This window comes from Pezoporus flaviventris, unplaced genomic scaffold (assembly GCF_033815535.1).
Source record: "Pezoporus flaviventris isolate CSIRO_AGI_PZ_B2104156 unplaced genomic scaffold, CSIRO_AGI_Pfla_v1 ptg000002l, whole genome shotgun sequence".
Classification (NCBI taxonomy): domain Eukaryota; kingdom Metazoa; phylum Chordata; class Aves; order Psittaciformes; family Psittacidae; genus Pezoporus; species Pezoporus flaviventris.
Genome location: NW_026892550.1, coordinates 77,557,806 through 77,583,223, shown reverse-complemented (window position 1 = coordinate 77,583,223; position 25,418 = coordinate 77,557,806). Strand labels below are relative to the sequence as shown.

Here is a 25,418-nt window from a genome sequence, read left to right as displayed (position 1 = left end):
TCTCTCTGTCTGTCTGTCTATCTATCTATCTGTCCATCTATGTATAAAAGGCACCCTGGAAATAATACAGTTATTCTGGTTGGAAGGGATTTCAGAAGGTCTGTAGTCCAACCTGATCCTCTGAGCAGGATCATCTAGGAAAGAAGACTACGTTACTCAGGGCTTTATTCAGTCAGGGCTTGAAAACCTCTGAGGACAAAGACAATATGACTGTGTTTCAACATCTGGCTGTCCACATGGGGAAAATCTTGATACTGTCCTGATTCACTTCATGTCCACTGGCTTTTATCCTCCAACTTAACACTGAGCAGTATGGCCCTGTCTTGCTCACATCCTTATAGGAATTGGAACATTGCTATTAGGTCCCTCCAAAGCCATCCCTTCTGTAGACTGAATTGTTTCTCTAAAATACTAAATAGGCTAATCCCTTCTAGGTCGATGCTGTCCAGAACTATCCTCGGAGATAATCGGGGAACCAGTTTAGATTTAGTTTTGGAAGCCAGTGGTGGTTATCTTTTTCATACTTTATCTAAATCTCTAAAGCCTAGAGCCAGATGTCAGGAAACACTTATTATGTCTTTCACAGTCTCCCGTTACTCTTATTACATATCCACCATCACACCAAAGAAAACGAAAGGGAAGGGGTAATGAGCATGAGAATGAATGAGTGAAGAGATGCAGTGGCTTACCTGTCAGCCATCAGCTGTGATTATTCATTTTAAATACACTTAAGTGATAAATTGAGTGTAAAATTATTGTGGCTTTTTCTAGAGCTTGTCAAAAATGGGGGGAAAATAATGTAGAATTCCTTTTCATTCAGCAGAATCTACTGTAAGGAAATGTTTATTCCTGTATTTTTCATGGAATTTAGTTTAGCATACTGGTTTTAGAAATTATAATTTAAGAATTTGTTTTTGTTTTCTACTCTTTATAGTCTGTGCACTGTTTTTTTCTTCTTCTTTCATGACCTCCAACTTTTTTCATTTGCTGTCCTTGAAAGACAGGCTTGAGGATACAATAAGTTTAAAAAAATCGTAGGAAATAAACCCCTTACTTTGCCTCTTCTGTTATCTTTTTTGTTTAAAAGAAGAAAATTTCAGGAAAAATATCAGCGTGTTCTATTGTTTCATATAATCAGGTTCATCTTAAAATTCCTGTCAAAACATTATAATTTAACATTAGCATGTAACTTGATTTATATAGCAAGTAAGACAATTGTGCCTGCTCTGAAGAGCTTGCAGCCTGTCAGGAGACAAGACAAGACGCTAGGGGGGATTACGCCATGAAGGGAAATAAATGAGATGAGTGACAGAAAAAGGAATACAAAAAACATCTTGTGAGTTTAGATGAATGTTGTAACACACATAATGTTAGCTCCTATGTTTCCTTTTCTCTTTTAAAAAGAAGTTTTAATGTTTTTTAACTTACTGAAGTCCTTTGATAAAATTTTGCAAAACATATAAACGGTTTAAGAGCCACTGTTGTATTTCCACAAGCATACAGTCATTTAATATACACGAGCCTGGTAGCTAGTCAGTTGAAAACCAGGTTCCTAAACACAGGGTTGTTATTTTGTGTTTTGGGACAGGATGTCCACTTGGCTCTGTACCATGACTTACTTTCACAGAAAAGTGTTTTCAGTGGAGGCTGATAGGGAGAGTTCATAGAAAGAGTGGTTTAAAAGTGAATGTACTTCATGAAAAATCCTCTTGTAAGCAAGATCTTGGAAGATTATTTTGGGCAAAGATGAAGGTGTGATTTGAAATTGAAAGAAGTTGCAGCGCATAAATTATCAAGAAAGAGGTTCTGGGTATGTCTGTGAAAGACGGACCAAAAGAAGGGTAGAGAAATAAAGAATTGGCATTTTTTATTGAGTTGGCATATTGAGGGCTCAGCCTTGCCTTCCTTCTTTCCTGAGTCACTGGTGCTCTCCTTTGCTCACACCGTGCACTGACACCTCTAATATACCTCATCAGCTCCGCCAGGCTGACATGTCCCTTTCACTTCTTTAGGTGCTGTAGCACGTCCTTCTGTAGTCAGTCTTAAGTACTTCTGTTCTTCAGAATGATGTCACCAAGTCTCTGGGAATAATTATATTTTAGAGAAGAATATGTCAGCTAAGGAAATAATTTCTACCTTGTTCTCTCAATAAAAATCCCAACCTTTGACCTGCTCCAGATTTTACTATATAGTGTACTAAAGAAACGCAGCAACAACAAAACCTTTCTGACGCTTTGTTTATAAGAAAAGCCCAGACATAACCAGAGACAGTTTGTAACATGAAAGGACAGCACAAAATGTTTCTTTTGGTAGCTGAAAAATGCAGGGAGCTACAATCCTGCCTGCATGGATTAGAAGATTAATAGTGAATTCTGTAAATTGGAATGTAATATAGTTGTTTGAGAATATATTGGTGTTTTCAGTGATACAAACTTTTAATGGCTTGGGAAATATCTATTTCTAATAACTGTGTATCTTGCCTTACATTCCTGAGATGTTCCTAGAGTTTGGGAAGAAAATGTAGCGACTTTTTATGTCTGAAAATAAGATATTTACTGAAGAAGTAATAAAATAGTTAAGACCTGCATTTCCTAGACTTCAGAACTAACTAAACCTTCAGTCTGATACAGCAATAAATTGAAGGACAGTAGGAAAATGCTTCATGTTCTAGATTTAACAACAACGAATGAGCAGGTATATTTTTATCGAAGGAGACTTCTGACCTTTCTTAGTATTTTGAGGGGTGGCAGTTGTTCCTGCACCATGTGATGTGAGTACATACGTGCTTGACCTCCTCTCCGGTACAGGGCCTGGGAAGGGCACTGCCCAAGGAGCTGTCTGTGGGCTGTAATCTTGGCTCTTCCACTGTCCTGTTGAGTGACCTGGGGCATGGCATGGAGTTTGAGTGTATTCCTTGCTTTCTTGTGTTTTGTCTCCTGTGGACAGTAAGCACATCCAGACAGAGGTGATCTTTAGTTACACATTTGTTCCAGGGCAAACCCAGCATACTGCTAACCCTGATGGTGTCTCTGCTTGTTGTACCTTCCTCTAACTTTTTCAACAACTGCAACAAGGCTTCTGCCTTGTCTGTACTATAGGAGTAGTAATGTGGGTATGCTGTCTATGAGTAGCCCTTGTGAAAGAGTAGCAGCAGAGGCAGGGTGAACTTTGCTAAACCCCTAAGATAAGCAGAAGATAACAGAGGGTATTACCAAAGCATCACAATGCAAAGATTCATGATGGGTTACACATGCCTTTCAATTTTGTTTTTTTTCGTTAAAAGTATGTTGGAGCACTAGAAAAATGTAAAACCCATTAAAGAATGAGCTAACGAAAAGCCAGCCCGGTAAACAGGACAGCTTAGCTCTGCGCAACTAGAATCTGTTTTTAGGATGAAACAGAGTTATTTCCTTAGAATTCTGAAAAATATTAGCACATATTGCTGTAGTAGTTGCTTTCTAATATGGTGTCTCCTAAACAGCCCCAGAGGCATTACCTACACCATGAAAGCCAGTGGTTGTGACCATGCACATGGCCATGGGGTACTCAGGTGGCCATGGATTTCAGCATGTTCTCTCACAAGTGTCTCCTTGATACATCTACCAAAACAACATTACAGGGTGGGAATTACCACAACAGCTGAGAGTATGAGAATCTGCCTGGCTGGTTAGGAAGTTCAGAATAGTGGGATTTATGAATTGGCATGAGGTTGTGAGAAGATGGGCTGAGATTTATACATGTATGTGGAGAGAAGAGGAATGTAGGACAGTGTGTGGAACTTAAACTTTCAATATCTTCATTTTAATACAGGTAATTCATAACTAAAAGCTTTAAGGGGCTGTAGAATCAACACTCTAGTGAAAGCCTTTCTTTTAATGAAACCCTGTTCTTTTCTTTGCATTTAGAAATTATTCATTTCATGGCTGGTTCTTGAACAAAATATCTTCTTCTAGATAGGAGTCTTTCAGAATGATACTGGGATTAGTTTTTGAGCTGCTAGTGGCATGGAAGCAGTTAAATACCATTGACCCTGAGTCTTTGAACCACTGTCTTTCTTCTCTGTGCCTTCACATGTTTAAGGCCCACTGCTTGGGTCACAAGATAACTGTCCAAAAATTTCTAGTTCAGTCGATGATATGAAATAGAAAAAGTGGGCAAAGGAACATTGGAAAAAGTGAAACAATCACATCCTTTGGGATAAAAAAAAACCAACAACCAAGCAAGTCAGGAAATGTGTTGCCCACTGACAAGAAAGAAATAAATAGAGAAGTTGTAACCTTGTGCTGGTGCAAAGAATGGGGAATGCCTGGGTAGATCTTTGGAGTCCCATTGCTTGGCTGGCCAGCCTTGAAAGACTGTAAGACTTCAGTCGGCAAAGCATTATTTAAGATGTTCTCAAAAATAAGCAGGCACATTCCTTGAAGTTAAATATCTGTTAAGATGCTTTGCCAGCCCAGTTTTTTTCTGGCCATAACATTTCTAGAAGTTACAGTACTTAACAGGAGATCAAAATTCATGAATGAAGAGATCTCTCTAAACAAGGTTGCATTATAAATGGGAAAAATAAATGTTACCAGGTTTCCTGAACATGTATACACCAACATAGCTTATTTGTAACATTTCAAAAACACGAGAGAACTTTCTTTGTTTTCTGTTTCCTGTAACTTAGGCTTGATAGCATTAAAGATTTAAATCCAATAGTAATTAACAATAATTGTCAGAACAGCCTGCATTGCCTTCTTAATTTGTCTTTTTTCCAAAAAAATTGCACAATAAAGGAGGAAAACTTCTAATCTGCCTCTCTAATGAAATGTACAGGAGCATTTAGATAGACCTTTTTTGCCTGCGACTTTTTCTTAAACCTTTACCAGGTCCCTTTATCTCATTCAGCGCAATGCAGTTCTTACTAGAAGTGAAGTAGTTTTCCCTCAGCAGCAAAATTGAATCACAAGTTATGAAGTGGAGTTGGCACAGAGATTTTGGAGGCTTATATCTGATCTACTTAACTTCACATGCTTTTTGCTGTTGTAGGATCAAACCCTGAAACTAAAGCAAGATATTTTTTTCTCACCTAAAAGAAAACACTGTAGTCAGGGGAGTGCCATTTCTGATCTGTGTGAGGCTCAGTTTACTAACAGTGAGCAGAGTTTGGTTAACTTCATATTCTGGACAAGCTTGTAAATTTGTCCCCTTCTGATGCTGTGATCTTATCAAGGTTGTACTGTTTTCCTTTTTCCTTTTCTTCTCCTCCACCCCCATCTTCTTTCTTTCCTTTTTCTTTTTTTTTTTTTTTTAATTGAAGTGCAGCCTTCTGATCAATGTGCACTTTTTTTTTCCATTTCCCTAAATACATCATGAAAAAGGATGAGGTTTCCGCCTTAATTGCTTGTGCCTTTTATTCACATTCCTCTCTCAGCCAGAATTGTGAAAAGAGTGTTAGTAAAAGGCTGCACAATAGAGCTTTTCATTAGGCCTCAACAAGGCACACAAAAGAAGGCTTTTGGAAAGAGTGAATGCAGGACTTTAATTTGCAGGTGGAGAGTAGATAAAAGGTGCTGACGCCTCTATTATTCTCTTACTTAGGTGACCCTTACCCCGTTCAGCTGATCCCAACTACCATGGCAGCTGCTGCCGCAGCAACACCAGGCTTAGGCCCGCTCCAACTGCAGGTAAGTCGGAAAACAATGTAGAAGAGGCAAAGGTTAAGTAAATATGAAAACCAGTTTTCTCTTCCATTTGAACACAATGCAAAGTCTGTTCGCTTACAATTTGCATCTGAAGCAAAACAATCATCAAATCATACGCATTTTCTTTTCTCCTTGCGGGAACTTTTTGTTACATTTTGTGCCTTTATTGTCAATTTTACTTCACATTTCCTCAGAGCAGTGTGTTTGCTTGTCTTTCCCATTAGCTAGCTCTGAATCAGGCTGTAAAGGCTGTCTAGGTGTAAACCAGCAAAAGGAAACATGTTGCTGGGCAGACAAGCTCTGTCCTGACAAGCACTTTTAAACTACTTAAAAATCCTTAACATGATTATGTCCTTTTAGGCTGTAAGCTCTTCAGAGCAATGACCACCCCCTCCTACAGTGTTTTATGGTACCCGGCACATCTTAGGCACTGCTGTAGTGCAGATAATTAGCGATTATACTAATTTAACATAGGCAATTAGAAAACAGGTGGAAAGATAATAAAGAATCTTTTTTGGGCTATGTAAAAAAGCATTGGCCTGGTTGCCAGATGTATCTGATTCAAAGCTTCCAATATCACTAAGTTTTGGAGGTATTATGGTGTTCATGTGTCTTAATGATAGAGTTGTAAATGTTCCTCAGGTGCTCCTGACCAGCCCCAGAACCCTTGTCAAATCACTGGAATTAAGAAAACGTGAAGTTCATCTCCAGAGTTTGAATTTTGTTACCTGCCGTATATGCTTTGCTGGTAGGATGAAGCTGGCTAGAATCTGGGACTAAGATCCAAATCATCTCTGGTTCTGCAAAACCTGGATTGACACTCTTTTGTAAAAACAAGCAAAATAATCCCATACTCTCCATTGCTAATTCGTCTCCCTGCTCATTAATATTTGCCAAGTCACATGGAACAGCAGAGCTTTATACCTGCTTAGAAAAGCTTGGCATTTATAAACAGTACATGTAAAGTGCATTTTGAAATTCAGTTTGGCCAGCATCAGTAGGAAGTAGACTCTCTGCAGCATCAGATATTTCAGTTGTTTGGCCAGCATACGAGAGCGTGGGACATAGTTCTGGGGAAGAGTTTTCTAATTTTTTTATTTTAACACAGCAGAGGAAGTTAACTGAGTTTCACAGAAATAGCAGCCAGTGTGTAAGCTGACACATTCCATGCACCACAGAGGTTAATACATTCATTCCTATTGTGCCTTTGTATGAAAAGCTACACTGTCTGTGTGTTAGTTTCTGATTCTGTAAGTTACAAATACCACAGGCAGCTTAAGAATCATGGAAGCCATAAAAATCATCCCTCTGAAATGAATTTTGAGTCAATAGTGGTATTGATAAAGTGCTTATAATAGCCAAACACACATGAACACACATATGGAAGAAGGAGGGTAAACAAAAAAAACTGGAGCTAGCTAGCAATGAGAAAATAGAGGCATGACTCTAATTCTCCTTATGTTTATGGTCATTCAAGCTGGTCCTAAAATAATGCATCAGTGCTCCAGAAAGATGGAAGGATGTTTTACTTTCATTTCAGGACCAGCTTTGGGCTGTATCTCTGCATGTGGTGGGCTGAAGCATTCTGATTAAAATAGGCGTTATCACAGTGACAGTTTTCTTATATAAAGATGCGCTTTGTGCAAATGTGACTGACTTCATAAATGTCTTAAGATGAGCTTAGATTGTGGAAAATTTGAAAACCTCAAAGGCCTCTTGTTTCTGTATGAAGTAGAACATTAAAAAGGAAGTATTGGCCAAATTCACGTATGTTGTTTTGCTACAAGTTATTTAGTCTGGAGTTAAAGGGAGTGTTTGGCAGCCAGTCAGTGGGATTGGTTCAAATTACTAACTCTGTAAACTCCTTCGAATCTTTCAGACTTGGTCTTTAAGGGTACGTATATGCTGGAAAAAAATTGAAATTTGAGAGTCAGATAGGCTAGATGTCCTTTGAGAAAGGTTTTATGATACAGTACTCGGAATGGACTCTCACCCATGCTCCCATGAGTGGAGCTGAATCTAGCGTAGCTGCCAGCCTAGAAGAATTGTGCCTTTCAAACTCTGTTTAGCTCCAAATGAAGTTTAGCTCAGTGATGACTTTTTTTTTTTTTGGTTATGAAGAAACATTAAGGATGATTGTTGTGAAGAACTGGTCCAAAACCACCTTCAAGTGGCATGAGTGAATGTGCAGCCATTTCAGTCTCTTTCAGGGAGGACCTCTTCTTCCTTCAGACATTCCACTTAGTTACAGATGGAGTTCCCTACAAAGCCTGTATCATCTGGTCATCAGGCAGTAGAAGGTCAGAAAAGTAGAACATTCTTTCTTTTCTTTTTCTGTCCTTCCTGTCACTCATCTTTCAGGCTTTGTATACTAAAAGCAATAGTTTTCAAGGGAGATCAAAGAATCTAACACAATGCTCAGTTTGTTGCTCCCAGCAGAATTTGGTACACAGCATTATCTTAGTAAAGACAAAGCCAAGGAATTTTTCTTGTTTGTTTGTATAGCGATAAACATGTCTTTGTTATTTCATTAGAGAATTTGAAGTCGGGCATGGCTTTTTACTGGGAGATCAACAGGAAGTACTTTTTTTATCCCTGGTTGTCAAAATTGAATTTTTATTTTGTAAATGAACTGCACACTGTATTTATAAAGGAACAACTAACACCTGATTGTTTTCCTGTGGCAAAGATACTCTGTCAGTGAAAATGTAATCTCTCAGTTAGAAATCCACTGTGATTTCAACTGACGGGTTCATAATCTGAGGCCCTCTGTTTCTCTCCCTGCCTTAGAATCCCCACTGGGATATACAGATTGTGTCATCTGATATCTGCCACAATTAGCCATACGTAATTGCCTTTATTTCCAGTATCTACAGAGAGACTGAGGACTCAGTAAGAATGGAAACTAAAACTGACATTCTTAGATGTCACAGAAGGAGTGGATGGATGGAGCCATATTGGAGAACCTGGAACTAACAAGATGCATATTTGGTCATGTCTGATACATATTCACCATTCTGCATATTCAGACATACCCACATTTAATGACATAAATGCCAACTGAAAAAAAAAAAAGGTTTTAGCTTTCCTCTGTTAATGGTTACCACATGAGTTTCCTAAATTGTTTTTGTACTCGTGTAACTTTCATATGGTCTTACTCTTCAGTAGTGATGCAACATGGTGATTCTGTTTCAAGTAAAGGAGAACAAAACCGAACGTAGCCGCTGTGTTTATGAATAAGGCTAATGAACTGAAAGTGGTGCTACCTGCCTTATATAGAATGGTTAGATTTGGAAGGGACCTTAAAGGTCATGTAGTTCCAAACCCCCTGCCACAGGCAGGTACAACTTATGCTAGATCAGGTTGCTCAAAGCCTCAGCTGACCTGACCTGAAACACTTCCAGAGAATGAAGATGATGTTTGAGGTTTTATTTATCAGCAGATAAGGGATTTTAAACTCCTCCATCTTGAAGATCAGCATTCAAAGCTGTAAGCATAGATATCATGTAACAAGCTTTACATGAAGTAAAACTGAAGTGATTATTCTAATACTGGTCATTTTGGGCATACCTAGTACGAAGTAGGTGGTTCCAGAAGTCTGAGAAAATTCATTATAAAATGATATCTGGTAATTTATTTTCTGAGAAAAACAATTCCGGAGTGCTTTCTGACCACTAGGAAACAAAGAACTTTATCACCTGATCTTAGAGGAATCCGCACCATTGCGAGTGCAAATGATTCAGATCTCCCAGACTGTTTGTTTGATAACCAGATAGTGACAATGACTGATTAATTGGCAGTAATACAAATGCTGTGTACAACCATAACTGTATTGAAAGATGATGCTGGATGTATAAAGACAGCTGCCCGTGTAGTGTTACTATATGGACATTTTGTGTACTGTCAAAACAGTACAGCAGTCTGATGTAATACAGACATCCTGCAAACATCTGCTCTTGGAAAAACACCCCAGAAGGTTTTGAGTGCCCACGTTCAAAATTTCTTCCCTTCTCATCTTAGCATGAAACAGGACATTATGGCTATTGGTGGGGTGGTTACATTCAGCATTATGACCAAACCTGTCACTATACAGATCAAGAGAACCTCATGTCAGCATACGAGTATGAAAGCATTTTAACTGGGTCTCACTTCTGAAGACCAGACATTTGAAGAATCCTGATTGATTCTCTTTGGCTATTTGTATCAAGATGATGAGCAGATTTGGCCCTCAAACATATCAGAAAAAATAATTTGATCAGGTTTTTTAATCTGCCCTTTTTCTGTTAAGTACTTAGGTAATTTATTTTTTTTTCATACTACAAACCTACTCTTTTCAGTGGTGTGGTAAATGCATACCAAGGACTGAATTTCAGTGGAATTCAGCACACATAGTCTGGACCACATTTTTAGAAGAATTTGAGCCACATGCAGGCACTGACATAAGTGGCTAGATTTTGAGAAAAGTTAATCCCACTTGGATTTTGAGCGCTTCTGAAAATAGTCATCTTGCTATTATTTAGGTGTCTGACTCATTACAAATTTTCCTTTGGAAAACCTTGCTTCTAGATATCTTAAGGGTCACGTAATCATCTGTGGTCTCCATGTTTGTTTTACTTTAAGGAAATGGGAAGGATAGATCTATTTAACAAGCATACAGTGACTGATCAGAAGATAGACTGTTCCAATGGCCATACTACTATTATTACATAAAACATCTGTTGCCTATGAAATTAAAGTAAAGCATGAGGACTGCCTGCTCAGTCAGATACTTCTTTTTTTTTCCTTGCATACTAGCATCCTTTTGGCTTCTGTGCCACTGTGGGAATGAGCTACATCTCTCCACTTGCCAGTTCAGGTTCTTTCTCTGAAGTGTCTCCTTAAGTTTCATTTGAAATGTTGCTGATGACAGAACTTTCTCTTCCTCTTGAATAAATGGCACTGTATTTTCGTGCTTTAATTGTCAAGCACTTTTTCTTTTGCCTTGGAGTATCTCTTTCTGATTTCTTGCTATAATGTGTAGACATAAGCAGTTTTGACCAGATTAAACAGTTGGCATTCCAGTGTTACAATGCCTCAAATCTGTGAAAGAACACCCTGAAAAAACTCTATGGATATGGTAGTGATACATCTGAATAATGCAAGATTAATTCTTTCTTTGTATTGGAGAGCCAATTTGCCAGAGCTGTATTAAGTATTTCTGATTGGGAAAAAAAGTCTGATGCCCCAGTATTGCCTCTACAGAATGTGGCCAAGAGATGGCAATACTTTATCCATTATTCATTTACTCTGCAATCTACATTCATGACTTCTTTGAGATATTACTGTAACCAATTCTTTGCCTACAAGAAGGCAAACCATTTCTTAGCAGTGCAGTGGTCTTCCTTCTATTGCTGGGCAGTGTTTACCTTTAAATACCATATGAAATAGCTTTTCAGCAGTGAGAGTCGGCATCCTTTCACTATTTGCATTTCTACTTTACCTGTTCTCATTAAGAGGACCCTGACTTAATTTGTAAGGAATAAATCATTAGTGCATAGTTTAATTACGGTATTATAATACTTGTGCAATCCACTTAAGCATAAAAAAGTAGAATTAGTTTTTCACTGTGAGCGCACACATCTGGGGAATAAAACAGCCAACTATGCGAAAAGTGACATTTCTCATTAGCATAACCAAAAGATGGCAGTTGTCCATCTGCTGTTAGCTCAGTGTATTGCTATGCTGTTTCTGATGGCCATCACAAATAATGATAATAATAGGAGTAATAAAACAACATAATATGTATACATTTTTGTTGGATGCCCTTTTAAATAGCTTTTAAAATTGCTATGTTATGCAGATTGTGTGTTCCCTCCTTCTGTCCACCACTTGTTCCTGGCTTTGTGAGTGAATGTGTTGGCCACTAGATATTCACCACCTGTTCTGCAAATAAGTAGCCAAGATGAGAGTTTTAAAAGAGATCGCTGAAGACCAAGGTCCAGTTCTTCATCTGAAAAAAAGGGGCATAGTACTCTTCATATTAGTGTAGCTACAACTATCTAAACAGGGTGAAGATCTCTGTGTGAGTGTGGGGTAAGTTGTCTTCAAACACTTGAACTTTCCAAGATTTCTTATTTATTATAAAGTCTTAATGATGATTTAAAAATATTTGTCAAAGTAGGTAAGTAAGGTGTGGGGTGAAGGGCCCTAGGTTGCCAAGAGCATTTTTGAGCAATCCCTATGTTTTTAAATGTAAAAAGCTCCTCCCTCAAAAGCAAGCTTCACAACACCACGATGCAACTAGTCCTCACTTTCTGGTTACCTGCTGAGAGCTAGAGATTGTGATAGATTGTGTAAAAGCATGAACCACTGAACATATCAGCTCAAATAAATCTTGTTCATGGTGGGTAAATATGATTTGTAGTTGGCATCTAAGTAGCCCGTACTTGCCTTTGATATAATCTTATACAATGTTATGGGTAAACTCAATATATTCTATCAAAATAGATTTGAATGAAAAGCTTGATCACGTCATTTTATCGGAATCCGTTCAATTTACGAAAGACAGTCATTATGAGAGACTATATATAAATGCTTTGTATTTTATTGAGTACTGTGAGTGTCTAAACGTACGCACAGTGGACATTTGCAGGCATTAAATACACATGGTAAAACAATATCATGGCTACACTGTGGGTTGTCAGATTATAACTCTCTCCTCAGCCTCCAGGGGAAAGATTTAGCAGTGATAACATATTTGTTTTATCTAGATTAACAGTTCTTTCTGCATAACTTTCAGATTCCATCCATATCTATGAAAGATGAAAAAGACTGAAAAATGATCAGCCTATCTTCCTTCCAGTTGTAACTTGGGCCTGCTGTTTGCTAGCAGACCTCTGTCTGTATGAGTGAGTTTCCTTGTAGGTTAAAGAGACTGAATTCCCTCTTCCTCCTCCCTCCGACCCTGAGCCTGCAGGGCAGACAGACAGAAGCACACATATGATTAATACAGCACAGCTGCAGTAGTGACTCATTTGCATATGTATTAATAGAGGAAAAAACAACAATTCAATTACATACAGAGACATTCTGCATACTAAAGAACATATGCAAATAGCCTGGAAAAAGTGCAGCCAGCATTTTCTCCAGCCTTCCTGACCCCATATGGGCTAGCATCAGAGCCTAGCAGTTTTCAAGAAATCCCCTGTAAGAAGAACGTGTTACAAAATGCTTATACAGCTATTACTCCTCCCTCCACCCCCAGGGTTCCCAGGGGGCGTTTGACATTTGGACAGTGGGAATAGTGCAAGTAGTGTCTTTTCCATGTTATTTTGTATAACATGAAGCCTTCAGCTTCATACTGTTGTCTCTTTACATATAAGCCACAGCGTGAAGAAACCCAGTCCTTCACCTCATCTTCCATATGCACACATTTATTTTATTTTTCTTTCATCTGATCTTTTGTGTTGTTTCCATTTTCTGTTGTCTTTCTCTTATCTCAACCTTTCTCTTAATCTCTTTTTCAAGGCCAGGTTGGATGAGACTTTGAGCAACGTTGTCTACTGGAAGGTGTCCCTGCCCATGGCAGCAGGGGTGGAACTACATGATCTTTAAGGTCTCTTCCAACAAAAAACATTCTGTAATTTTTTTGTCTTCTTAACTTCTGTGATTAGCAAAAGATGGACATTTCTGTGCCTTTTTCTTGTAGTGACCTTAAATATCAGATAATAGTATAATTCAGTGATTCAGAATAGCTAACCTGTTGTAGGTAGGCTTTTATATTATGATACATTGGTCTTCATCTCTGTTAAGAAGGTTGTGGAGTTTTCAGACTGAAAAGGTTGAAAATCACAGTTCATACTATAGGTTCATATTATAGATACAAACTGGTACAGAATCCGATTCTAGTAGTAGAAACAGATGTTCTCTAAATCTCGTGGGAATTTAATAGGCAGTAGTTTTAAGTGTCTTTCAAAAGCATGTTGAAAGTATTTCCAGCATTGGAACTAAGGCAATATGAAGGCTTACTTAAATTATAAACAGTTTCTTTGGCAATAAGCTATTCCTTATGTTAGTTACAACTAAAAACTAGGTATACTAGGTATATGTACTCAGTGTACTTCTTCACGTGAGCCATTCGCACAGTGTGATACACAGCAGAATATTAGGCTATGGCCCATACCCACTGCACTTATTTCTGGAAAAGCGTGACATTAGACACTGTGTTTCATGGAGTAGGTAAACAGAGCTCTATTTCTACTTGAAGAGATAACAAGTCACTAAACCTTTTGGAAACCTGACAAAACCTGACAAAGCCCTTAAGATGCCCAACTGTCTTGTTTGGGTGGCAACCCTCTGTGTTCAACCCTCTGTGTTTCTGGTAGTCTGAATTACTTTACTGGCCTTTTGTTTGAAATGTCTCTGTGGTGTGAGGAGGGAAAAATAGGTCATGCAAGAAAGAGTGCACAACTGTCTGGCAAGCATACTTGAGAGGTCAGGTCATCCTTAATTTCTTTTCTCTTGCAAAAATGTTACACTTCTTTTTTTCTGGGGTTAGCCTGACAGACGGAAGCAGATTACTCCTTGATTATTTATAAGGCATTAATTTTAGATGAATATTGCTGAGGTAACTGACATCATAAGTAGTTTTAGCAGCCAGCAGAAGAGCCTGTTTGTAGATTGGAGTATGACAGTCTTCACTTACACAACGTCCTGTCTAGGTCAAAGCCTGAAGTGTATGAAAGAAAACTCGAGGAGCAGAGGCATATATATCAGCTAAGATTTTGTTTATTCTTCTGTGTGATATAACCGGGCCTTTGGATAGTTGGAATGGTGGTGTCAATGTTACGAGTTTGACTAGCTGCGGGACAAAGTCAGCGTCAAAAGTAGCAGCAATGGCAACACCTGTCTGCCAGAGTCTTAAACCAGGTGGGGAAAACACCTGAGAATTAACTTAGGCTGCCCTGAAGTAGCTTCTATTGAGAAAGAAGTAAAAAACCGCCTTTGTACATAAACTTTGCAATAACCGGAACAATGCCTTCCTCCCTGCACCTGCAACAGAGCAAACCTGTGAAGTGTTTCTGTTTCACAGAACGAGGTGTTTGGTGGCTTATATTTGTTTGGAATTAATTCTCCCTGTAAAGGTCTGTATGAAAATAACAAAACAAACCAAAACAACTTCCCCACACACACATTTTGTGCCCTTTGTGCATTCCAGACACTGGGTTTTGAAATAGTTGGCTTATGTTGCTGGTTTTCCTATTACGTTGTTTGCTCTTTTAGAGGGATGTTGCTGAAAAGAAGATTATATAATCATGCAAATAAGATTGTATAATCCTGAGCAAACCGTCTGGGGAGGTGGGGATGGAGGATGGGGACAGACGGGGACAGGAAACCACACTGAGTGGGGCTTGGCTGGTTGCAGGGGGACTTGCTCTGAAGCCATAAACTGGGGACTTATGGGCCTCCTATAAAACATGAAAGCTGCAGTCATACTAGTGATTTTTTTCTAGATATTTTTGGAATTCATTGTCTTCATGCTGAGCTCTGCCAATAGTGTGTATTTACAGTGTGCCTCAGCAGAACGTTGTGACAAACACACAGGAAAACTGCAAATCACTAACATGCACACTCTTCAGAGCTTGCAGAACAATGCTACAAATAATAAATAACAACGGTGAGGAGAGGAGATTTGCACAAAACTGCTTACTGACACTCACTCCTGTAGGTCCACAAATCATTGCATGCATCCCAAAAGTTAGCACAAGAGAATCTCCCTTGAAATCATGCTGCTTTGTTGTACCTAGGTCATATGACATGGTTTGTTCTCAGATGCAGATTGGTCTAAGAATTTTGATTTATGTCTTATTTCTTACTTCAGTCTTGTTTATATCCTTTTTTTCTCCAAATGTTTAGGTTATTTCCAATTCACAAGATAGAATAGGACAGAAATAAAGAGCAAGTAAATCTGTACATGGGGGCAGTATCACTGGCTGTTGATATAGGTTGCATGTGGCAAAAACAGTGGAAGCCGTTAAAAGTTTTTGTGCTCTTATTCTCATCCTGTCGTTCTTATGTCCGATTCCTTGTTATGGTTAACTGTTACCAGCCAGGATATTCAAGCACCTTTTATGAATGGAGGCTAATATTAGGCACAGTTTGAAACTGTGAAATACCTAGTTACTATAAACTATAAATCTAAGCATTAGACAACAAACTGCTGAGGTCAGAATGCTTGTTCTGTTGGTTTTCTTTCCAAAGTCATCAGTTGAACCAAGCTCAATAGAAAATACCATAGTATCTGGAGATGTAACTTTTTTACATTAATTTACATTAAGTGTTAAACTTAATTATTCTGTTGTGCCTGGATAGCATAAGCCTGTTCCTGAGATTTAAGTCAGAATGCAGTGATTTCCCAGTATCTAGGCTGAGTTTCTTCAAATTCCTTTTCTCCTTTCAGAGATGCTTAATGTTTTCCGCTACAGTGGGCTTTGTCAAATGAATCTGAACAAGAAAATTTGGAGGCAACAGTACCTGTAGCTCCTACTACAACACTAGCTTTTAAGTTTGTAACCTATGTGAGGTCTGTTGGTGTCTTGAGTTAGAGTCTTAATCCTGAGGCTGGCTTCTGCGTATTCCCTTTCACTTTGCATAACTCATTTGTTTGCCATTTTTACCAATGGCCTGTTTCTGTTCCTGTCCATTCATTAGATAGCTAAGGAGAAAGATTATTGCAGACTACTTTAGATTTAGGATTTAGATTCTTTGACTCTTTAGCCATGGAGACTGGTCACATCACAGATGAGTTACTCAACCAGAAGTATACTGCTTATTTTTAAAGTCATCTATCTCAGAAACTGAGAAACTGTAGAATTGCAGAGAGAAGGGCTGTCAGCAAACTACTGTCTTTCCCTAATGGACAAACACACAAATCAAACTAAAAAGCAAAATACCAAAATCAGAAGCATGGATACAAGAAAAAAAAAAGTCAGTGTGTGTTTTTAAGTATCCTATGATTATCAATACAACAGGAAAGCAGTAAGGAAGTTTCAGATGCTCCCGTGGTAGCAGAAACTGAGATTTAGAAAAGCATTTTGCAGCTATATCTGCACCTCTGTGTGTTGCTGTTAAAAGTGATTGCTCTCTCTGTTTAAAATCTGCACTACAGCAGAATCTTGTAGCCGTATTGTGAACTGTACTTCGGTCTAGCAGCCACAGCTGTGCCACATACTGCACCAGCGGCGCCTGACAGGGCCAATCTGTTTGTGGCATATTGAAGGAGTTAAATTGTCTTTGGGGACTGCTGTGGAGTGGCTTCTTTTTTTTTTTTCAGATCCTTCCTATAGGTACAGTGTCTGTTTCTCCCAAAGGAATCTGGGACTGCCAGTTTGTGTGCAAGGGAATGAAGTTAATCCCTCAGAGATGTGAGGTGCCACTAGGGGTTGTATATGTTTCCCTGCCTGATGCGCTCAGGCGCCCAAAAAGCAGCATCTCCACATGCCTCCCCATGGGTGCTGTTTTGGGGAAGGCCAGCTGTCCCCAGCACACCTCAGCATCAGGGCCAGCAGCTCACTGCCCTTCTGAAGTTGGAGCGTCTACTCTGCAGGTTATACTCCTCTCCATGTGGGAGTGTGAAAATAACATCTGGCAACAAAGTGTTGTCTTTTTCTTTTCCTAATTTTTCTTATCCCTTTCATGGCTCAAAACACTCTACAAATTACAACAGTGTGTTCTCTGTTAATGCACCAAAACATTACAGATTGTGATAGTGTTATTAAAGTGTTTTGGGCCATTACCGTAGAATACAGCAGCATATTTATTTCATTAAGGGAACCAAATGGATCTAGTTGAATTTGGCAAAATAACGTGGCTGAAGTCCTATTTTATCTCTGATGTTGATTTTGCCATTAAACTCTGAACTTTTGAAAATGAGAAAATTCACAATAGAAACATGAATAGGTGTGCTACATTTTGTAGTAGGTTGAATTTTAAGTATCTGTTGCTATCGGTGTTTGTTCAATATTCCAGTATTTACTTTGCAAACTCGGAGTTTATTGATGTTTGGGGTAAGCAGTATGCTATGTATAGCTCATGTTTAACTCACTGTCCTGCTTGTTACTAATAGCTGCTTGGAATATAATTCCTTTTAGGCAAATCAACACTACTTATCCCATTCCCATTATCATGGCAGTCTTGCTTCTTGCTGCACACTGGTCTGATGTGGCAAAAGCAATTTGGACAGTATATATCAATGTAAGTTTGGATAAGATTTTTAAAGAGGGCTGAAGGGATTTAGGAGCCCATCAATAATTACTTTCTTGTGGTGGCTTTAAATATAGGATATGCAACATTCACACTTAATCCTTCCTCCTTTCCACAGCTGTTTTATTTTTTCCCATGATTTCTCTTGTGGAAAGGAAGAAGGTAATCAGAATTGTATCAAAATGCTTGATGGTGAGGTGACTTTCATTTGGGAACTCAGTTTTTGTTGGGTGCAATGAAATACATGAGTACTCAACATTTCCTACCTCTAGTCCAGGGTGGCCAAGCTATCATTTGTGTGGTAGCTTGTGTTTCAGTGTGTAGTGCTTGCTTTCACTTGAAGTGGGGAAAAAGTGAGAATGAGCGTAATTTCCCAGCATTTTGTGTTCTGTACTAGGATGTCATATCCCATATACTTATGCATTGGAATCTCATTATTGTACAAGTGTTGGACTTCCCCAGAAGCAGTGTTGGGTAACTGATTTTTATCATACTATGTGGACATGGGTAGATGAACTTGGTATTCATGACCTGAGCTTAGACAGAAGTTAAGATGATATTCTAAAAGAAGCCATGGCCTACCCAGTCAAAACTCAAAGTATTATACTTGCAGTGCGCCTTTTCTTAAGTGTGATTGACTTTAAGTAGATTGATTTTAAGTTCATTCAGATAGATAACTTCATTTCACTTCACATTCATTCCTGCTCTGAATCAGGTCCTTAAAGGATGTAGGATAGGTAGGTGCTTGCATGTCACATGTTTCTTCCATATCACACTGGGTGGCATTACAGGTTTGATTTCACTAAAAGGTATTGTTCACCATCAAGTATAGAAAGAAATCAATACTAAAAAAATGGGGAAATATTAGATTAAAAAAAAAGCTGATTTGTCATTTTGCTCATTGGCTATGAACTGAATAGACTTCTAACCCTTAAAATACTTTCTCCCCCCTTTTCCTCTTTATTGCCTGGAATCTTAAGAGCTTTATCATTTGCAGTCATAAAATGAAAATATACACCAAACCCTCAAAGGGCAAGTATGAAATTAAATTATATTTGGGCAGCTGTAACCTTTTAAAACGATCAGATTCCAGTTAATGTATTTCTTCCTGTTCCGAGTGCTGCCATGGTGTTTGATGGTGGGAAGCAGTCCAAAGGGCATTGGGAGATAATAAATTCACTGGAAATTTCACCCTGAGGCAAGCCTCTATACACCAAGGCTTCCATTTAGTGGGACTGACCTAAAAATCTTGTCACATCCAAAGGTCACTTAAGTTGGGGTTGGTGTGTCCCATCTATCTTTCCCTGGTGCAAAGAATGACAGCTGAGCTCATAAACAGCCATCAGAATACGAAAGACAAGCAGTGGGTAGAGGGAAGAGAAAGAAGAAGGATAATGCCACTGGCAACTTCTTAGATTTCCTCTAGGCCAGTGCTAATAGATAACTATCTTTGGGATTGCTTGTTTCTGCTATTGCAGAAATGGCAATTCAGTTTAAAGAGGTTACAGTTAACTGTGGAAGTCTAAAACAAGTGATTCCCCCTGTGTCTGCAAATACCATGTAATCCTGCTGGTACATATTACACCATCCATGAGCATTTCATACATGTTACCAGTCTCGTTAGTAAAAACAATTTGCAGTTTCTCTTTACTTCCAAGGAGAATCAAAAGACTAAAAAGCTGTCAGTGATAACAGCTATAAGAACAATGATTCTAAGGGAATTTGGCCAATGATAGTAATTATAAATAATACTGGAAGGTAAGATATTTTCAGTCTTATGAGAAAATCTATGATGTACATCCTCCAGGACATTAGCCTAAGCTCATTATATTTGGTATAATCCTGTACACAGTAAATTGAAGCAAAAGGCCTTTCAGGATAACTGTTGTCTTCCAGTCATAGTCCTTAGTTTTGCAATGGGAAGCTCCAGTGCATCCTTCCTATTCTTGCAGTATATTAAATATTTGGGACAGGGCTCAGAGTTGCATAATGGAAGTATATTTGAAGGACAAAGATCTAACTTATAATTGGTCTGTCTTAATTGGGGATGAGCCCGGCAGCATATGTCCATTATATCCTCATGGTGTGAATCTCCTTCTCAGAATTCCCTAAGAAAGAGGATGAGAGAGGCTGTCTGCCAGTCACTACTGGGATGCAGGCAGCAAAGATTCCTTCTTCTATATTATAGCTTGGTTGGAAAAATAAATTGTAGTTGGTGATCGTTGTCCTTCTGACAACACCCCACTGTTGGAAGAAAGTTAGGAAGTATGCTATAAGCATTGGTCTGGTTAATTTTGGAACATTAAATTGAAGATAATCTTTTAATCTTTTAAAGAAATGATTATAAAAAAATCATTGTAACTTTGGACATATGAGAAAAAAATCACATAACACCTGTGTGCCATAATTTGCAAGATATTGAATAAGTTGGATGTTTAACTCCTCCTGGGAATTTGCTGATGTCTCTCCATGAATTTTTGTAAATCAGATCCTTCTGAAGAGGATTGTAAATTCTGTGTTCCTTTGCTTGTTAAAACTAAATGGAGAATAACTGTTATTTTCAGAAGTATTTCACACATTCTTACAAACATACTATATTTGAGGCAAACACAGTAAAGAAGGGCAAGATTGGCCAGCTGTCAGTGTTTGTCTTCATTTTCCTTGGGTTCACACTCTACTTTATGTTAACATATATGTTCTCCACACAAATCCAAAGTAATTTGAAGGCAACTTTGGGAGAGTTATATGCCCTTTCCCACATGTTCTCTGCTGAAAATGTAGCTGTATGCCTTAACCAGTTGTGCAGCTTTGAGGAAGACAAAGTCACTTTCCATCTTACTTGTGTAACAAGAAAAAAGGAAATTTGTATTTTTCATGAAGTTCAGAGAGGACAGATATATTTCACTTTAAAAGATTCAGCTGCTAACACAAAATTTAAAAAATTATAGAGATATGCTGAGCACAGACTACCTATTTTTTTTTTCCTGGTTTATACTCAGGATGGTGGGATGATAAACATCTTTAGCCATGGATGTCTAACATATATATAATTCATCTGGCCTAAATTTGCAGGTTCCATACCAGTTTTTATAAAAGGAACGGAGGGTGATTATTTCAGACCTAGTCAGGTGGATTCTGTGCATAGTTCCACTTCATGTCACTTTCCTACTGTGTTCCAGTTTCCTTTTTCATTTGCCCAGGCAGTTCCAGTGACTAAGCAAGTAAAAAGTGGATAATAAAGTCAGAATATTTCTGTTGCTGATGGGACATGGAGACTCTAGACCACTGACTTTGTGTTTCTGTAGAGACTGGAATTTGTGAAAGACACAGTTGGAGTCAGTGTAAGCAGCTTTTTAACCATCAGTTGTATCTTCCCTGGGTCAATTGAGTTTTCCATCCTGGCCAGGTACCCATTGTGTTGGTCAGTGCATTGCTTTTCTGTGTTTTCATAGCTGTATTCATGCTATTTCATGCCAGATAACTTCGGACAATAGACAGTGATCCTGAAATATGTTAATGTTGTTAAATACATGATGGAAAGATGGATGGTGAGAATAAGGATTGTATTTAATGTCTGTGATATTGGAAGTGCTTTAATGTTACCTTAGATGCTCTTTTGATTGTAGTGAATATGATTACTTTGACCAGAAGCCTATGCTATGCTATGATATTAACTGGAGAAGTTGAGAGATATTTTACAGTTGCTGACTTTGGCAAAAACAAGATGTGTCCCTGCGTAATGGAGGACTGTACTGTTTCTTGCATTATTCATGCTTCCCACGCTGGAGTCACAAACGTTGGGTAATGTTAGTACTTGTCATGGAAAAATCTAATCGTCAGAAATGTTTAATATATTAGCGATAGATGGGAGTGCCCACCAGAGACCTTCCCTGTTTGGACTGAGATATGACAAATAATTAGCAATAAAGGAAGGCAATGTATGGAGTGGATTGTTGCTTTATGAAGGGAAGTGAAGAGGATCCCTGCTTGACATTCCCATTCTTTCCTGAAATGGAAATCTATTTACCAATTCCTAGCTGAAGAAGCAGTGAGTACTGTTCACCCTCCCACTGTAATGAACAGGCAGTCTTGGAGCAGCATAAAAAGGGTCAGTCAGATAGGTCGTACATCATATGAGGAGGCAGATGTTAGAACATATTGTAATGGATTGCTGTGTGGTATGTGAAGATGGCTTGTGGAGTACAGGGATGGGGGAGGGAAGCTATCAGCAATGTTTTCTGTCATGGTCACTGTAAGTATCCAGATTTTTGAGGACAACTTCTGAAGGCAGGAATCAAAGTGTTAACGTTCCCGCTACTTTAGTCTTGTGGGTAAAATGATGGAGGCAAAAAGGAGTAGATGCATAAGTCCCTCTGTAATACTACATGTAATATGGCTACGTCTAGGTATTATCTGTGCTCTGCCAAAGTCAGTGTTAGCGTTGGAATGTGTGAGTAATTTACCTGAAAAAAAGAATTACAGAGTTTCAGATTATATTAAACACAGAACTGTTAAAATAGTTTCTATTTTAGCAGTGCCCCTAATTCACACCCACTCAAACACCTCCTCGCTCGTTAACCCCATCGTCAGACCGAAGTAACTCAAGTAAAATGAGATGGCATTAGGAATGAGGTAATGAACAAAGATTTCTGGATAACGTTGCTACTTCATGATAGCAGCTTTTGTTAGCGTGACTACAGTTAAGAACTTCTCAATACTTCCACTGCAAACTCTTTGGTACTTCCACCCCTTCGGCCTTGCAGACAACTACTCAGCCAGAAACAGTTTAAAATTTGATTTTACATCAATTTTGGCTGTTGTTTTGAACTGAAAAGAGTTGTGTCTTGATACTGCTTTCTAAACATAAAAATAGATGTTTTTTTTCCCTCCTGATCCGAATTTCCAGATGAACAATTGAAAATACGGATTAGCTCTTTTTATAACTCAGCCACATTATGAATAATTGAAAAATGTCTCCTAAGCATGTACAGTAATTTCAGTATTTCATGGTTTTGGACAAACGGATCCACCTTTATGTTATAAAAACATTCATACTGAAAATCAGTGGGAAGGGGCATTTTTTGAAAAGCACTCTTTTCACTTAGTAGTCTACATTTTTAATGTCTTTTTAAAAACATTTACTCAATGCCTCAAAAAAAATTGTGAAAATGAACTTTAATACATAGTCACAGAGCAGATGTAGTAATGGATTATAAAGCTTGTGACTGCTTAAATAGTCTTAATATAGTGCACATTACTGGTTTAGAATATGTGGCTATGTAGAATCCTTTAAGAGATGAGTTAAGAGGTTGCAGCCCTGTTGCCAGTGAATGGCATCCTTTTTGCCTGAGAAACAGAAGTTCAGAGAGATGTATTTCTGCATTCACCCAATCTATACCTAAGAGCAAAATGATGAAGAGTTAAAGGAGCGAGTGGACACTTCCATTGGATCGCCAGACAAGCTGGAAGAGTGTGGGATATCACAACTTTAATGCAGACAGAAAGGTGGCAGTGGACAAAAATGGAGGAGGTTGCATTTTCCTTCGTCACTACTACTACTTTCTACTAAAAGGTAGAAAGCTCAGCTCTCTGTTATATGTTTGGACTGGTAAAACTACAAGCAGCCATCATGTTCCTCTTAGCTGAATGGAAAGTTCCAAAGTTCACTGTATAAGCTCTTCTTGTGCTTGGGTGATGCATAGCGTGTGACCTTCAATCATGTTACTGTGCCTACAGCTTCCTAAGCCTTGAGTACAGCATGTGCCAAGCGAGGGATTTTGGCGTGAGTTTCAGGGTAGATTTGGGGCTTTTTATGCGTGGGCTGAAGTCTGACCATGTGGTGCCATTGGAGCTTAGTGTTTGCGGTTTCATTGTAGTAAGAGTCAAAAACTAAATCCTGAGGGATTTTAGATGTTTTCAGGGACCACTTTTGGGGGAACAAAGTCTCTAAGAATTAAGAATTAAACTTCTGTGTATGTCCTAATGGAATATGCAAAGTGTCACTCTTCCCATTACATCAGTGTAAGCATGGAAATAATGAGAAGAACCAGAAAGCAGCTTATATTATTTCCTGAGAAGTTTGCCAAAGCTTCACAGAGGTTTCAGGCTCTCTGGAGCTTTATAGAGTCAATTGGAGGGGGAGTTTTACAGACCACACCCATTTTTATTGTAAAATCACAGAATAAAAAGCCTGAACAGCTATTGAGTTGTTTCTGCTGTCATTTTGTTAAAGAGGGACTTTTATATAATGAAGCAGACTCCAAAATAATGAAATTAATTGAGTAGTTTTCTACTTTCTCAAGTCTCCTCCGCAATTTTGTTAACAAGTAATGGCACTCTCCTCCATGTACTCTAACGTCTCCTCTTTGTAGCCTGTTACAAAGCATCACAATTCAAGAAAGATGCATTTGTTTTTTTAAGCATCTAAGTTATCTAGCTTATAGGATAGGGGCTAGTTTAAAGTGAGGGACTTCTTTGAGTTTAAAGGGGATGAGACTGAATGTTGAAAACATTAGGAGGAGCCTGAACAGAGTGAAACTCAGCTGATTGCTGGTTTGGAAGACAGATGAAATTTGCTCTGATTCAGTGGGGCTCAAAATGTTCTAGATCAAAGTTGGGCCAACTTCTGTGTCCTTGGTTGGAATTACAGTTTCCCCAGGTCTGGTTGACTTCAACCTTTTCTACAAGCTTTGTCTTACTAATACCTAAAACACAAACACTGTTTTAGAAGAAGAAAGGATTCCTTGTGAGTAAAAGCCAAAGGAAGAGTACATGTGAGATGGAGCTTTCCTCAGTTCTTGTGTATTCTTGCTCTTATGGAAAGGGATCACAGTGTGCTGCTGGGAAGGAGAACTGATGTCTTGTATTGATATAATGACTTCACAATGGGATCCCATAGGACAAGACAGGACTTGTTAGCTTTCTGTAGGACCTGAGTAATGACCATGTAAGGCAATGATCACGAACAGCCATTACATGAGAGGTAAACCAGTTGCTGTTGAACTCTGATAGAACTTGTTGGAAAGTTTTCTGCAGTATAGAAACCCTTAAACGGGAAAACTAGCACTGCATGACTGACATTCTTCTCCCTCAAAACACGAAGCTTGCTCTACTTTCTCCACCCCCAAAAATAAAATAAAACAACTGCTGCAGCTAAATAAAGATGCCATGTGTCACATCTTATTAGTACTCCTAGCTAAGGAAAAAGGGAACAGGAAAAAACCTCTTCAGAACTGTTCTAGGAATCAGTTTGGTTTAGTTTAGCTCTCAGAATGTTTTCTTCTGCAGCTCTGATGGTCTATCCATCACTGGTCTCTCCGTTTCAGTACTCTTCTGCCTGTATTTCCTCCTTTATGTGTTCTTTTCAGGGAGGCTTGGCACAAGGGAAGCAGCTCAAATGCAGTCCTTAGTTCCCCTTGAAGGCACCAATGTCACATTCTTTCCTCTCTGCCCTAAGTGGCTCTCAGCCTGTGAATGTGAGCTCTGTTGAAA

General features: G+C 38.6%; 1 protein-coding gene across 23 annotated transcripts in view; it reads left to right on the top strand.

Moving 5' to 3' along the window:
• Window positions 1-25,418, top strand: part of SOX5 (SRY-box transcription factor 5) — a 645,963-nt gene that overhangs the window by 550,342 nt on the left and 70,203 nt on the right. For all 23 annotated transcript variants that reach the window (XM_061444585.1, XM_061444584.1, XM_061444586.1 and 20 more), the window contains one exon: window positions 5,584-5,669. In XM_061444585.1, the coding sequence (XP_061300569.1) occupies window positions 5,584-5,669 (86 nt within the window). The remainder of the gene's footprint in view (window positions 1-5,583; window positions 5,670-25,418) is intronic.